Below are 16891 nucleotides of genomic sequence, written 5' to 3' on the forward strand. Positions count from 1 at the left end.
GCCTCAACTGTCGCCGCTCAATCTCCAAGCATGGAGGTGGAGACTGGACAGGTTCGGGTGGAGGACCGTCCCCTGCTGCTGCGACAGAAGGTCCTCCTGAAGAGGCAGACGAACCGGGGGATCGACTGACCTACTGAGTAGCTCCGGATACCAGTACCTTCGTGCCCAGTCCGGAGCTACAACGATGACTTGTGCCCGGTCGTGCTTGATCTTCTTCAGCACTCTGGGCAGAAGTGGTATAGGCGGAAAGGCGTACAACAGACCGCAGCTCCACTCGCGACGAAAAGCGTCTCCGAGCGAGTGCCGCCTTGGAAATTCCAACGCGCAGAACTGATGACATTGCGCGTTCTCTTCGGTGGCGAATAGATCTAACCAAGGCTCTCCCCATCGCAGAAAGAGGCCTTGAGCCACGTCCGAGTTCAGACGCCATTCGTGATCCATCGAGCACAGACGGCTGAGTTCGTCCGCCCTGGTGTTCAGAGAACCTGCCAGGTGTTGAACCACCAGACTCACGCCCTGATGTTCCAGCCATTGCCAGAGACGCAGAGCCTCCTGGCAAAGGGTCCACGACCCCACTCCGCCCTGTTTGTTGCAGTACCACATGGCGGTGGTGTTGTCCGTGAACACTTGCACTGCACTCCCTCGGACAGACGGGAGAAATGCCTGCAGTGCCAGACGAATCGCCCGCAGCTCCAACAGATTGATATGGAGCCGGGACTCCTCCGGAGACCAGAGACCTCTGATCTCCGCCTCTCCCACGTGGCCTCCCCAGCCCTGGAGGGACGCGTCCGTCACAACTACGTGCTCCGGTTGGGGAAGGTAGAGGGATCTGCCATTGACCCAATCGCGGTCCGTGTGCCACCATTGCAGCTGTCTCGCAGTGCCCTCCGAGATCAGGACATGGTCGGACAGGTTGCCCTGATGCTGGGCCCACTGAAACTTCAGGTCCCACTGCAGAGCCCGCATCCGCCACCGTGCGTGATGCACCAGAAGGATGCAGGAGGCCATCAGCCCCAGAAGCCGCAGCGTCAACCTGACCGAAACTAGGGATAACGGTCCGAAGATCGGAATCAGAGCCTGTATATCCCGAACCCGCTGTTCGGGCGGGTAAACTTGAAACTGCGCCGAGTCGAGAACCGCTCCGATGAAAAGGAGCTTCTGAGAGGGGCACAGGTGTGACTTCGGCACATTGATGGAAAATCCCAGCTGGTGCAGGAGATCCGCTGTAGTCTGGAGGTGGCTGACGACTGTTTGGGGCGAGCCCGCCTTCAACAACCAGTCGTCTAGGTAGGGGAAGACTGACACCCGTAACCTGCGCAGAGGAGCTGCGACCACCGCAATCACCTCCGTGAACACCTGTGGGGCGCTGGTAAGGCCGAAGGGGAGCACGGTAAACAAAGTGCTCGTGGCTTACCGTGAACCGCAGGTAATGCCAGTGGGCCGGCAGGACGGGGATGTGTAAATACACGTCCTGCAAGTCCAACGCTACCATCCAGTCTCCTGGGTCTAGGGCAGCCAAGACCTGAGCCAGTGTCAGCATTTTGAACATCTCCTTCCGGAGGAAGCCGTTGACGTTCCTCAGATCCAAGATAGGGCGTAGGCCCCCTTTGCCCTTCTTGGGTACCAGGAAGTAGTGGGAGTAGCAACCACGTCCTACTTCTGGCCCAGGAACGCGCTCGATGGCCCCCTTGGCCAAGAGGGCCGACACTTCCTCCTGCAGGAGCCGCAAGTGATCCCCGATACACGTTGGTGTTGCGGTGGCATGGCTTGAGGGGTAGTCTCGAAGGGGAGGGAGTAGCCCCTTCGGACGATCTGCAGCACCCACCTGTCCGAAGTGACAGTGCGCCAGTGAGAGTGGTGATGGCGAACCCTGCCTCCCACTGGCGTCACATGGGCCGAAAAGCACGGACTAGGAGGGTTTAGAGGTGGATGCCGCGGGGGCAGGTGTGGACTGACTCCGCCTGTTTCCTCGACCGCCTCCACGGCGGTTTCCACGGCCGCCACCGCGCTGGATGACAGTCTGCGGCGAGTGGCTGGTGGCGCATGTGGGGACGCCCCTTCCTTGGCCACGAAAGGAGCGAAAGGCACCCATTTGCTGGCGCGGGGCCGAGAGGCCCAAGGACTTGGCCGTAGCCCTGGAGTCCTTAAAGCGCTCAAGTGCGTGGTCTGCCTTGTCACCAAAGAGGCGACGGCCATCGAAAGGCATGTCCATAAGGGTGTTTTGGATGTCTGCCGAAAAATTGGCGGATCTCAGGCAGGCGTGGCATCGTACCGCCACCGTCGTAGCCATCGCTCTGCCCAGCCAGTCAGTAGTATCCAGCCCAAACCTGATTGAATACTTGGCTGCGTCCCGGCCCTCCACAAGGTCTTGACCGAGTTTGGCCCGTACCTCCAACGGGCACTCTGGCAGCATTTCTGCCACCGTCTCCCACAGAGAGTGGGTGTAGCGGCCCAAGATGCATGAGGTGTTGGAAGACTGCAGTCCTAAACTAAGGGACGAGAAGATCTTCTTGCCATAGTTCTTGTACCTCTTGGATTCCCTGTCCGGCGGGGCCGTCGGGAATGCGGTCTGGGAATTAGAGGCCTGGATGACCAGACTCTCGGGGGTGGGGTGGGAGGACAGGAAACATGGGTCGCCCGGAGCCAGGCGGTGGCGTCTGGCCACGTTCCTATCTACAGGCGAACCCATAGCGGGCCTGGACCAAGTGCCCAAAAGAACGTCCGTCAAGGCCTCATTAAACGGTGCAGAGGCTCCATGGAGCATGACTGCGGCTTAAGGACCTCAGTGAGGAGGTTAGTCCTCACGGCCGCGACGGGGAGCTCAAGGCCCAAGGCCTTGGCAGCCCTCGTCAACACCACACCATAGGTAGCTCCCTCCTCCGAAGCCAGGGTAGGAGGAGAGACAAATCCAGTGTCTGGAGAGGTGTCCAGGCCACTGGCCTCCCCAAGGTCTCCTGCCCAGTCCATGTTAGACAGGCACTCCCTGGCCAGAGGGTCCTCAGACCCCTCCCAATCCTCCTCATCCCTCATCTCCTGAGATTCAGGGTCGTAATTGTATGAGGTCGGTTCGTAGAAGCTAAAATCTCCAAACGGCGTCGAGATCGGCGCCGATAGGCGTCGTCCCGACGTCGGAACCGAATGAAAGGAGGCATCGGGGACGGCGCCGCCCGAGGACGGCGCCGGAGGGGACACCACACGGACCGACGCCAGGGGGGTCGTAAGGTCCACCAGTGACGATCCATCGCCCGAGGAAGGTCCAGCGGTGCCGGGCCCAAAGGCGCAAACGCCGCTGTACCCTGCGGCGCCGGGCCCGAGGGCACCGGCGGTGTCGGGATCATGGGGCCCAGCGGCGCCGGGCCCGAAGGCGTCGGCGGCATCGGGGCCGAAACACCCGACGGCGTCGGGGTCAAAGCCCCCGACCCACTAGGGCCCCCAGACGGGTTCGCTGGGCCCGAAGGCGCCGCAGAACCCGTCGGAGGAGAAAGGGACCTCATGGCCATGAGGAAACGCTCAATCTCCTCCGGCGTCGCGTTCAGCCCAGGGACAGGAGGGTATGGGGCCGGCCGCGGCGGCCACGACTCCCGAGAAGCCGCGTGGGCGGTGTCACCCGAACCCCGGGCCGCATCGCGCGAGCGTCGGGGGGGAGTCAGAAGAGCGATGATGTCTCTTCGACTTCTTATGCTTCTTACCTGACGACTTGGACCCGGAGGAGTGGTGCCGACTCCCGGAGCTATGACGGCTCCGTCCCCGCGACCTGTCCCTCGACCTCCCATGGGACCGGGACCGGGACGGGGACCTCACACAGCGCGGGGCCGACTGCCGGAGTTCGAGTCGCCTGCGGGACCGCTCCCGCCTGGCCTTCCTCGAAAGGGCCCGACAGTCGGGGCAGGCCTCGTCGTCATGGTTGACGCCCAAATACGTCAGGCACAGGCGGTGGGGATCCGTGACCGACATGGTACGGTCGCATTCGTCGCAATGCTTGAATCCGGGCATCCCTACAGGCACCGTCTGAGTCGTACAGACTTCGAAATGGATAAAAAGATCACCAAAACTTAGTCAAAAAGTGACTAGGGAACTTCTCTTTCCAGATCTGCGCTGGCTGGCGCGGAAAAAAGAAGAACTGACGTCAGCACGCGGAGGCGGCGTCTAAGTACTCCGACAATGTCATCACGGCGCCCACGACGCCGACGACGGACGCGGAGCCGCAGACGACGCCTACCGACGCGCAAGGGTACTGCTACGTAAAAGTTTCCGGATCCAGTCTGACGCCTAGGGATATTCTAAGGTAAGGAATCTATCACTAACGTGTCTCTTTCAGATATAGGGGTGTCCTATGTGTAAGAAAAAGGGACGGGTCAGGCCTGGCAAGTGTGTACACTGGCCAGGTCAACAGGGCAGTTAAACTGCGCACAGGCACTGCGGTGGCAGGCCTGAGACACCATCTTAGGGCTACTCCTGTGGGTGGCACAATCAGTGCTACAGGCCCGCTAGTAGCATGTGAATCACCGGCCCTGGCACACTCAGTGCACTTTATTAGGGACGTATTGGTAAAACAAATATGTCAATCATGGATAACCAATCACAATAACAATTTGAACAGAGAGCCAATGCACTTTAGAACTGATCAGCAGTGGTAAAGTTCCCAGAGTCCTATAGCCAACAACTACAGGTCAGGAAACAAAGGAGGAAGAAGCAAAATGTTTGGGGATAACCCTGCAAAAAGGGCCATTTCCAACAGTTATGCATAACGTATAATGTTTATGGTTTCTGACAATTACATTGACTGCTGCTGTGATTGGGAAATTCTTAATGTGCTAATCCCATATCTTATCCTATCGACAAACATTTTTTTATGGTGAAGATTGATGTTTTACGACCCACTGAAATGCCTCTATTTCTTATTCTGACGTATAATTTTGCTTTCATTATTTTTTCTCACATGTCCTATTCTCTCATCTCTAACCTCTTCCTTAATTTTTGGCTCTTTTCTTATCCCATACTCTTTCTGGACTTTGACTTTACTTCTCTTTTGTTCCCTTCGGTTTTTTGTATCTGCTTTCGCCGCTGGAACATTTTCTTGTTTTCTCTTGACCTCGTTTTTGTTTCTTACTGATTCTTCTTTTTCGAAACAATGTCTTGCATGTTGTTAGAAATGGGAGTTTTGGTCGGCTAAGGCATGTGTCAAAGTCGGGCAGAAACCACCACTCTAGTCAGGATATGGGAGTTGAACTCCTAAAATAACCCCTGCTCACCCCCTTGGAAGCTTGGTACGAGCAGTCAGGCTTATCTTAGAGGCAGTGTGTAAAGCATTTGCACATAACCAACAGTAATACAGTGTAAGCACTACAAAAGGACAACACACCAGTTTAAAAAAATATCCAATATTTTATAGCACAAGTTACTACTTGTGTAACGATATATCTGTAAGAGACATTAGTTAGTGATAGATTCCTTACCTTAGAATATCCCCAGGCGTCAGACTGGACCCAGAAGTTTTGCTAGCAGTACCCCTGCGCGTCAGTAGGTGGCGTCCTGTGGCTCTGTGTCCGTCGCTGGCGTCTCAAGCGCCGAGATGATGTCACTGAGACTACTTAGGCGCCACCCAGGTGCGCGGACGTCAGTTCTGTACACGACTTTCCGCGCCAGGAACCCAGAGCCATGCAAGAAACTGACCATTGGTGCCAAGAAACTAGGTCCCTTAAAAGGGGATGACCTTAACCCTAGAAATCAGTTCGCAGAATGGGGATGATGGGTGGGACATTAAGGTATCTATCACCAACAAATGTCTCTTACAGATATATCATTACACAAGTAGTAACTTGTGGATCTGTTGAATTGTAACTTAAATGACCCACGAGACTCCATTTTATGTTGCCATGCTCTCGGCAACCTGGTGAAGAATTGCTTTCCACGTCCCTGTTGAAACTTGCACAACCCTCCTTCCTCATGTGGTCGAGCTGATTCCGAGAAGCTGCCTGTGTGCCTCACCCCCCCCCAGTTATGTCAGAGACTTAGCCACATCCTGTACATTGTTGGTAACTCAGCCTGTCACGACCAACTCCTGTGCCCTGTGACCACACCATCTGATCAAGGAAGCACGAGGCTGTGAACGTTGTGCAATCAGAGACAGACGTCCCGTGGTCATGATTGCACCACAAGACTGACGAAGAACTTGTCAGATGAGGAACTTATCAAAATGTGGAACTATGTATAGTGCAAATGGGCGTGGCTAGTACTATAAGTATGTGTGCGCTGCGGATTGAAGCAGCAGTCTCCGTAGAATTGTCTTTGTACCATTCTGGGACCCTGTCCTTAGCTCGAGCTAATAAATAACTTACTTCCCTCCACAGCTGGTTATCCTGGTCTCTTTAGTAATGTATGATTTAAGCAAGAAGAACCCATAGATTCTAGGTGTCCTCTGCACCGCTGGCTTTGACTCTCCTAGTGGGGGAGGGGGGTCTCCAAAAAGCAGGTTCTACACATCTGAAAGAGACACGTTAGTGATCGATTCCTTACCTTAGAATAGATACCCCAGCAATACCAACCCCGGTGGTGGGTCTGCGAACAAGATTACACCAGGAAGTCACGGAGAACAGAACGGCCAAAGAAGCCATCTCTCCGGACCGGACTGTCAAGGCAGTAATGCTTGGTAAACGTGTGCAGTGAGGCCCACTTAGCTGCCTGACAAGGTCCTGCAAGGGAATGCCGCGTCCCAAGGCAGTAGTGGCCGCAGTTGCCCTTGGCGAATGGCCACGCAGCCCCACAGGAGGCTCCTTCTTAGCCAAGGAGTAACATGCTTTGATGCACAGAATGACCCACCGCGAGATGGTCCGTTTATGCACAGCTGACCTTTTTTGCCGCCCGCATAGCCAACAAAGAGTTGGTCATCCATCCGGAACTGGTATGTACGCTGCAGATAGAATGACAGCGCCCATTTTGGGTCCAGGTGGTGGAGCATCTCCTTCTTCCTTGAAGGATGTGGAGGCGGAAAGAAGGTGGGCAAAGTGATGGTCTGCCCAATGTGAAAAGGGCGGGACAACCTTTGGCAAGAGAAAAGGACGGTCCTTAAAACCACCTTGTCGGGATGAACAGAAAGGAAAGGAGGTTTTGAAGAAAGGGCCTGGAGCTCACTCACTCTTCTTGTAGAGGTGATAGCTACCAGGAAAGCCGTCTTGAGAGTGAGAAGACGCAAACAACAGGTATGAAGGGTCTCAAAGGGAGCACACATTAGATATGTCAAGACAAGGTTTAAGTCCCACTGAGGCATTATGAACGGCACAAGAGGAAACAAGTGTGTAATTCCTTTCAGGAAACGGTTCACAACCGGGGACTTAAAAAGAGAAGGCTGATCTGAAAGCCGTAAAAAGGCGGAGATAGCCGAAAGATAACCTTTGACAGTGCCCAGAGCAGAGCCCTGCTGTGCAAAAGAAATATGGAGTAGAAGGACTTCAGGGAGAGGGGCAGAAAGGGGATCCACAGTGTTAGCTGTGCACCATGCCACAAACTTGTTCCACCTGCAGGTGTATACCGTTTTAGTGGAGGGTTGCTGGCTGCCAGAATGACATCACAGACTTCGGGAGGAAGATCAAAAGCTGTCAACTGTCGCCGCTCAATCTCCACGTATGGAGGTGGTGGCTGGACAGGAGCTGGTGGAGGACCGTCCCCTGCTGCTCCAACAGAAGATCCTCCAGAAGAGGCAGACGCATGGGGGGGATCAAATGCCATGCTGAGTAGCTCGGGATACCAGTATCTTCGGGCCCAATCCGGTGCCACAAGGATGACTTGGGCCCGGTCGCGCCACATCATCTTCAGCTCTCTGGGCAGTAGTGGTATAGGCGGAAAGGCGTACAACAGACCGCAACTCCACTCGCGACGAAAAGCATCACCGAGCGAGTGCCGCCTTGGAAATTCCAACGTGCAGAACTGATGACATTGCGCGTCCTCTTCGGTGGCGAATAGATCTAACCAATGGTCTCCCCATCGCTGAAAGAGGCCTTACGCCACATCCGAGTTCAGAAGCCATTCGTGATCCATCATGCACCGGCGGCTGAGTTCGCCCACCCTGGCATTCAGGGAACCTGCCAGGTGTTGAACCACCAGGGTGACGCCATGGTGTTCCAGCCATTGCCAGAGGCGCAGAGTCTCCTGACAAAGGGTCCACAACACCACCGCCCTGTTTGTTGCAGTACCACATGGCGGTGCTGTTGTCCGTGAACACCTGCAGTACACTTCCCCGGACAGAGGGAAGGAATGCCTTCAGTGCAAGTCGGATCGCCCGCAGCTCCAGAAGGTTGATATGGAGCCGGGACTCCGCCGGAGACCAGAGGCCTCTGATCTCCGCCTCTCCCATGTGGCCCAACCCCAGCGCAGGAGGGACGCATCCGTCACTACTACGTGCTCCGGTTGGGGTAGGGAGAGGGATCTGCCGTTGACCCAATCGCGGTCCGTGAGCCACCACTGCAACTGTCTCGCAGTGCCCTCCTTGATCAGGACGTGGTCAGACAGGTTGCCCTGATGCTGGGCCCACTGAAACCTTAGGTCCCACTGCAGAGCCCGCATCCGCCACCTGGCGTGATGCACCAGAAGGATGCAGGAGGCCATCAGCCCCAGAGTCAACCTGACCCGAGACTTGGGATAAAGGCCGAAAGATCGGAAGCAGAGCCAGCATATAACGAACCCGCTGTTCGGGAGGATAAACCCGAAACTGCACCGAGTTCAGAACCGGTCCGATGAAGAGGAGCTTCTGAGAGAGACACCGGTGTGACTTCGGCACATTGATGGAGAACCTCAGCAGGTGCAAGAGGTCGGCCGTAGTCTGGAGGTGGCTGACGACTGTCTGGGGTGAGCCCGCCTTCCACAACCAGTCGTCGAGATAGGGGAAGACTGACACCCCTAATCTGCGCAGATAGGGTGCGACCACCGCCATCACTTTTGTGGACACCCGAGGGGTGCTGGTAAGGCCGAAGGGGAGCACGGTAAACTGAAAGTGCTCGCGGCCTACTGTGAACCGCAGGTAACGCCAGTGGACCGGCAGGATGGGGGATGTGAAAATATGCGTCCTGCAAATCAAATGCTACCATCCAGTCTTCTGGGTCTAGGGCAGCTAAGACCTGAGCCACAGTCAGCATCTTGAACTTCTCCTTCCGGAGGAAGCGGATGACGTTCGGCAGGTCCAAGATAGGGTGTAGGCCCCCTTTTGCCCTTCTTGGGAATCAGAAAGTAGTGGGAGTAACAACCACACCCTACATCTGGCCCAGGAACGAGCTTGATTGCCCCCTTGGCCAAGAGGGCTGTAACTTCCTCTTGCAGAAGTTGAAAGTGATCCCCCGACATGCGGTGGTACTGCGGTGGCATGGCTGGAGGGGTCAACTTGAAGGGGAGGGAGTAGCCCCTTTGGACGATTTGCAGCACCCACCTGTCCGATGTGATGGAGGAGGTGATGGCGAACCCTGCCCCCCACTGACGTCGAATGGTCCTGAAAGCTCGGACTAGGAAGGCTTTGAGGCGGATGCTGCGGGGGTGGATGTGGACTGGCCTCGCCACTGTCCCCTGGCTCCGCCACGGAGGTTACCTCGTCCGCCGCTGCGCTGGATGTTAGTCTGCGGCCCGTGGCTGGCAGGACGTGAGGGGGCGCCCCTTCCTTGGCCACAAAAGGAGCGAAAGGCAGACATTTGCAGGCGCTGGCCCGACAGGCCCAAGGACTTGGCCGTAGCCCTGGAGTCCTTGAAACGCTCAAGTGCACTGTCTGCCCTGTCGCCAAAAAGGCGCCAGCCATCAAGCGGCATGTCCATGAGGGAATTATGGACATCAGCCGAAAAGTTGGCGGACCTCAGCCAGGCGTGGCGGCGAACCTCCACCGTCGTGGAAATCACCCTGCCCAGCGAGTCCGTGGTATCCAGCCCACATCGGATAGAGTACTGTGCTGCATCCCGCCCTTCCGCAAGGGCTTGAGCGAGTTTGACACAGGCCTCCTTCGGGAAAGCTGGCAGCACGTCCGCGACCGTGTCCACCAGAGAGTGGGTAGAACGGCCCAAAAGGTAAGCAGTGTTGACCGACCGCAACCCCAGACTAAGTAAGGAGAACAGCTTCTTACGGAACTTCTCATACACTTTGGATTCCTGATCAGGTGGTGCATTCGGGAAAGAAGTCTAGGAGTTAGAGGCCTGAATATCCAGGCTCTCAGGTGTGGGGTGGGTGGACAGGAAGCTAGGGTCGCCTGGGGCCGGGCGGTGGCGCCTGGCCACGTTCCGATCTACAGGGGGACCTGTAGCGGACCTGGACCAAGTGCTCAACAGAACGTCAGTAAGGGCTGCAGTAGAGGCTCCGAAGAGCTTGCCTGCGGTTTAAGGACCTCGGTGAGGAGGTTAGTCCTCACGGCCGTGACGGGGAGCTCAAGACCCAAGGCCTTGGCCACCCTCGTCAGCACCACGCTGTAAGCAGCCCCCTCCTCCGTAGCCACGGTAGGAGGGGAGACAAAGCCAGTGTTGGGCCAAGTGTCCAAACCACTGGCCTCCCCTAGATCCACTGCCCAGTCCTGAAACGAATGGCACTCTTGTGCCAGAGGGTCCTCGGACTCAGACCCCTCCCAATCCCCCTTGCCACCCATCTCCTGATAGTCCGGTTCAAAGGATGGGGCTGGATAATAGAAAAATTGCTCTTTTCTCGGCGTCGAGCGACGGCGGTCCGACGCCGGATCCGCACCGAGGGAGGGACCGGGGACGACGTTGTCCTGGGACGGCGTTGGGGGTGACACCCTGGGGGTCGGCGCCAGCGGAGGGGTCGTAAGGTCGACCAGCAGCGACCCGGATCCGGGGAGGCCCTGCGGCGCTGGACCGGAGTCGTCGCAGGCGCCTGTGCCGAAGCACCCGGCCCGCCTAGGCTCCCAGTCGGGGCCACGGGGCCCGAAGGCGCCACAGCGGGACCCGACGGAGGAGAGAGCGACCTCATGGCCATGAGGAAGGCATCAATCTCCTCAGGCGTCGCACTCAGCCCAGGGACCGGCGGGTATGGAGCTGGCAGCGGTGCCTGCGGCATCACCCGAAGCCCCGGCCACGTCGGGGGAGTCGGAAGAGCGATTTCGCCTCTTCGACTTCTTGTGCCTCTTACCTGAGGACTTGGAGCCCGACGAATGGTGTCGACTCGCCGAGCTTCGATGATTGTGGCCCGCGACCGGTCCTTCGACCTCCTTCTCGACCTGGACCATGAACGGCGCGGGCCTACTGCCAGAGCTCGAGGTGCTTACGGGACCGCTCCCGCCTAGCCTTCGACGTCAAGGCCCGGCAGTTGGGGCATGACTTGTCGTCATGTTCGGCCCCAAGGCAATACAGGCACCGGCGATGGGGGTCGGTAACCAACATCAGTCAGTTGCAATCGGCACAGGGCTTGAACCCAGGCATCCCTACCGGCACCGATAGTCTTGCGACTCGAAACAGGATCAAAAAGATCAAAAAAGTTAGTCAAAAAGTGACTAAGGAGTACTGTTTTTTCCCGATCCGTGCTTGCTGGGGCGGAAAAAAGAAGAAGTGACGTCAGCGCGCGAGGGCGGCGTCTAAGTATTCCGACGACGTCATCCCGGCGATGACGACGGACACGGAGCCGCAGAAAATGCCTACCAACGCGCAGAGGTACTGCTACGCAAAACTTTCCGGATCCAGTCTGACGCCTGGGGATATTCTAAGGTAAGGAATCTAACACTAACGTGTTTCTTTCAGATTAGATAAATAACACAGTGTACATTTTAAGACATAAGCAAATTCTCACCTTGTCAGGATGAACAACAAGCACCGCTTTTCGATAGTACTTCTTTACTTGATCAGCTGTGACAAGATCTGCCATGCCAACAGGCTTCCACTTTGTTTCACCATCCCAAAGCACTGTGTGGAGTGTGGAAATCAATGCTCTTATGTTTCTTTCCTTCCCTTCAATCCATTCTAGAATCTAAAAAAAAAAACAATGAACTTATGTGGTTCACTGACCAGATTTATTTCTTATTAATGTTACATCTGTTGGAAAACGTAACACCATTGTTATGACTAGGTCAATGGTGCATTCACAGTTTTAGTAGACAGCAGAACTCAGCACCACTCCATGTTTATTTGACTCTTGACTTTGTTTATTCTTTCTTGAAACATTAAATTACAAAAGTTGATATGTGGAGCAATGTATCACTTTTCACAGACCATGTAAAACAAAACAAATCAAGGTCAAATATCTGGGCAGAACCCTGTATAGGAGTTCTCCAAGGGAATCTTGCCATATTGACTATAATGGGGGGCTAAAAAAAAATACTTAAAGCTTATTCAAGGGTCCCAAAATCAGCACTTACTAAGCTGATGTGGGTATTCAGAGAATACAAGACAGATCCTAGATACTTTACTTAAACTTCTTGACCTTGTTATGGTTAAATCCCAGGGCTATGTAACTCATTGTAATGGCACACTCTGCAAACACCCAAAAACCTCGTATGAGCCATATGTTATGTTATTTGTTATGTTATTTTATTTTGTATTGCGCGCGGATGCCGCAGCCAAGTGGCGTCCCGGCGCTTTGGAGCATTGAGAACACAACACATCGGAAAAAGATAAGTAAACAGGATCTAAACTGTAGATAAGAGGAAGGTCTTTAAAGCCTTCCTAAATGGGAGCAAGTCAGGGATTGAACGAAGAGGAGCCGGCAGAGAGTTCCAGAGGGCAGCCGACAGCACTGAAAAAGAGCGTCCACCCATTCTAGCTTTTTTAAACCGCGGCACAATGGCACGGTTTAATCCAGCAGAGCGGAGGGTTCTAGCAGGGACATAGTGCAGGATAGTCTGTGAAAGAATAGGAGGAGAGGCTAATTTAAGAATTTTAAAAGTTAAGCATAAAGCTTTAAACTTAATTCTTTGCTCTATCGGTAGCCAGTGGAGATCCTGGATGGTTCGACTAGCCGAGACAAACTTCGGGAGGCCGACAAGCATCCTGGCCGCCGCATTTTGGACCCTCTGAAGGCGGGATAGCTCGGCCTGATTTAGACCCAAGAACAGAGAGCTGGCATAGTCCAATCTGGTAAGAACCAGAGCTTGGACTATAATCTGTCTGGTCTCCGCATCAAAAAACTTAAAAATTGGTCGAAGACACTGCAGAGTCCCTAGACATGTGCCCGCCACACGCTTAGTATGGGAGGTGAAAGAAAGCTTATCATCAAACCACACCCCGAGGTTTCTGACTTCAGTCACGGGGGTGGGAACAGGGCCTAGATCAGATGGCCACCATTGATCTCCCCATAACCCACTTTCCCTACCAAAAATAATGACCTTGGTCTTAGAGGCATTAAGTTGGAGTCGATTGTTCGCCATCCAGCCAGCAACAGCTTTTAGAGCTGACTGAAAGGTGGGGGCATCCATGTTGGAGTCACCATTGAGTGCCACCGCCAGCTGCGTGTCATCGGCGTATGACACTAGGGAGAGACCGAAACTATGGGCTACCTCCGCCAATGGCTGAACATATAAGTTAAATAAGGTAGGGCTGAGAGCCGAACCTTGGGGAACACCCTGAAGTATAGGGCGAGAAGCAGAAACAAAAGGGGGTGTAGACACTTTGAAGCCTCGATCCTTAAGAAAGGAATGAAACCACTCAATTGCCACCTCTCCAACTCCAGCCTCCATCAGACGATGTAAAAGAATCTGATGGGACACCGTATCGAAGGCGGCACTGAGATCCAAAAGGATCAGTGCCGCCGTCTGGCCCTGGTCCAACAGCTTCCTGATGTGCTCCACCACAGCCAAAAGAGCAGTTTCGGTGCTATGACCTGCACGGAATCCGTTCTGGGAATTATCCAGTATATTCGCTTCCTGCAGGTGAGATGATAGAATACGATTAGCATGCGCTTCTGCTAGTTTGGCTGGCCAAGGGAGAAGGGAAATGGGCCGATAGTGTTCTGGCTTAGTCGGGTCAAGGGTGGATTTTTTAAGGATAGGGATGACCGTCGCCTGTTTCCAAGCCTTAGGAACACTGCCCGTGCTAAAGGACAAATTAATAAGACCTTGCAAGGCAGGATAACAGCATTCAGCAAGTTCCCGAAATTGAATGGGTCTCATGGGGTCATCCGGAGACCCAGATTTGACTTTTGTTGTCAAGGCTAAAAACTCATCCAGAGTCGGACTGGGAATAATCAACAGAGGTTTGGGAACCGAAGATGTAGACATATTCTCCCTGATGGGAAGCTGAGAGAATGATCTATAAATGGCCTCCACCTTTTCTACAAAAAACGAGGCTAAGTCCTCGCAGTGTGCCATGGAGGGTTCAATAATAGCAATGTCGGTCCTCTTGCTAGTAAGGTCCTTACACACTCTGAAGATGACCTTGGTGGGGTTTGTACTGTTCTTTATCTCCTGAGAGTAAAAAGCAGCCCTAGCTGCGCATATGGCCCGGTGATACACTCTAGTGCAGGCCCTGTAGGCCGCCTTGAGGTCAGTATCATAAGATTTACGCCACACGCGTTCTGCCTTTTTACAGGAGACTTTAAGTATTTTAAGAGATTCATCATACCAAGGGCTAGAAGGACTGGATCTAGTCTTACTCCACTTGGCCGGAATAAGCATATCTAGCGAGTGATTTAGCCATTCACAGAAACTATCATAGCCACGGGAAAATTCAGTAGGGGGTAGAGGATGGTATTTCATCAGAAGCTGGTGAAAATGCTCTAAGTTCAAGTTTCTCCAGCGGCGTCTAAGACTGGCTGGGGTGTTATTTCTCGGGGAAGGAATAGTAGTGATGATACGAATTTCAATCAAATGGTGATCAGTCCAGGCCATAGGTCTGGGATGAAGCACTGAGATGTTAGTCGCAAGATTCGTCAGAACGGGATCTAGTAAGTGACCGCCTGTGTGAGTCGGTAATTGTACCATTTGAATCAATTGAAGCGCTTCGAGATCTACTAACAAGCTATGGACCGAGTTAGAAAGTGGAGCATCCATATGCAAGTTAAGGTCGCCAATAATCGTAAAATTAGCTGTTTTTAAAACTAAGGAGGAAATCACCTCCGGAAGACTTTGGCGAAAAGCGCCATCAGGACCGGGGGGTCTGTAAATTAATAGTCCCGTGAAAGTAAAGTGGGAGTTCACTGAGATGTTAAAAAGGGCACTCTCACATCCTGCTATGGTGATAGGTTTCCAGATGCAGGGGTAGCATGATTTTACCGCAACTGCTATACCTCCACCACTAGCATTGCGAGGGAGGGAGTGCATGGTGTAACCCACAGGGAGGGCTAGATTCATGACCGCCATGGACTGATCATGTAGCCAGGTTTCCGTGAAAAAAAAGATATCCGGATCATCATCAGTTATCAAGGAAAAGACTTCTTGGGAGTGGCATGACAATGATCTGACGTTCAGATGTAGAACTTTAAGGATCGATTGAGTAGCAATACCTGCAACAGCGTGTTGTTTATTATCAACTGTAGGCCTAGACTGCAAACCCATAGTAAGCAGAGGCGAAGGTAGTTTAAAAGAACAGGTGGGGCATTGAAAAGGCCCACTAAGAGGATCCAAGGAGCCATGATGGCAATCTTGTACCTGGTGCCGCAGTAAATGCAGGGTCTCAGCGGATATCATCCTAAGTAAGCCAGAGTCCCCTGCCCTAGCCCTGCCTTAGCGCTGACGAGCGCAGACGGGCAGGACTCTGGCTGGACTCAGGCGTAATGAAGGCGCTCCCGCTGCGCGTCACCGCTGCGCGACCAATGATAGGCTCAAATAGGCTCAGCAGGCCGAAATCTCGCGAGAGTACGCGAGAGAGCCCCTGCCCTATCCAAAATGGCGCTCAAAATTATCCCCGGTACCCCGTGATCCCGGACCCGCCAAAGGCAGTGGTGATGGTCCCCAGGGGGGTTTTACAGTGCAGGAAATGAGGCCAGGAGGTCGCTCCAGTTTAAAAGCAAGGTGAAAAACCAAACTGAAAATAAATACGAAAACAGGCTTTTTAAAATACAAACTGCAGGCAAATAGCGCGCCTAGCGCTAGCGAGGTCGATATGCAATGGTCACCTTCTCCAGGCTGACCACCGTCACTCGCTGTCTCAAGTAGGCTCAGCAGGCCGAAATCTCGCGAGAGAGCCCCTGCCCTATCCAAAATGGCGCTCAAAATTATCCCCGGTACCCCGTGATCCCGGACCCGCCAAAGGCAGTGGTGATGGTCCCCAGGGGGGTTTTACAGTGCAGGAAATGAGGCCAGGAGGTCGCTCCAGTTTAAAAGCAAGGTGAAATAACCAAACTGAAAATAAATACGAAAACGGGCTTTTTAAAATACAAACTGCAGGCAAATAGCGCGCCTAGCGCTAGCGAGGTCGATATGCAATGGTCACCTTCTCAAATCGGCCCTCTCATCTGGGAATGACATCTTGTAATAATAGCATGGGTGCCGGCCATAAACCCCAAGCACTTAATACACCAGCATTGGCAAAGGCAATAGGTCTCAGCAATGCATGAGTTATTGGCTTTGTCGTACAAGTTACTTACCTTCGGTAACGATGTATCTGGTAGAGACAGTCTAGTCGCAGATTCCTTAACTTAGAATATCCCCAGGCATCAGGCTGGGTCCGTAAATTTTTCACAGCAGCACCTCTGCGCGCCGAGGGACGGCGCCGTATAGCTCCACCCGGAGGTTGTCCGCGGACATGACCTCAGCGAAGCCATATATGTCTTGCAGGTGCAAAACAGGGAAACCAGAAAGAACCATCCTACCCAGGAGGAAAGATGAAAGATGTCACCCCGCCGGAAGACAAAGCCACACAAAGGGAGGTGCGAGCATAAAACAACCTGAAAAAGCCCTTGCAGAACGGGGAGGATGGGCGGGTATTAAGGAATCTGCGGCTAGACTGTGTCTCTACCAGATACATCATTACCGAAGGTAAGTATCTGG

At 53.9% G+C, this 16891-nt stretch overlaps 1 protein-coding gene across 4 annotated transcripts in view; it reads right to left on the reverse strand.

The window, feature by feature from the left end:
- GAK (cyclin G associated kinase) overlaps positions 1–16891 on the reverse strand; it is a 1908861-nt gene that overhangs the window by 14575 nt on the left and 1877395 nt on the right. For all 4 annotated transcript variants that reach the window (XM_086961822.1, XM_086961820.1, XM_086961821.1 and 1 more), the window contains one exon: positions 11761–11937. In XM_086961822.1, coding sequence (XP_086817948.1) covers positions 11761–11937 — 177 coding nt within the window. The remainder of the gene's footprint in view (positions 1–11760; positions 11938–16891) is intronic.

The sequence above is a fragment of the Lissotriton vulgaris genome, chromosome 3_1 (genome assembly GCF_964263255.1).
Source record: "Lissotriton vulgaris chromosome 3_1, aLisVul1.2, whole genome shotgun sequence".
In the NCBI taxonomy this organism is placed as follows: Eukaryota; Metazoa; Chordata; class Amphibia; order Caudata; family Salamandridae; genus Lissotriton; species Lissotriton vulgaris.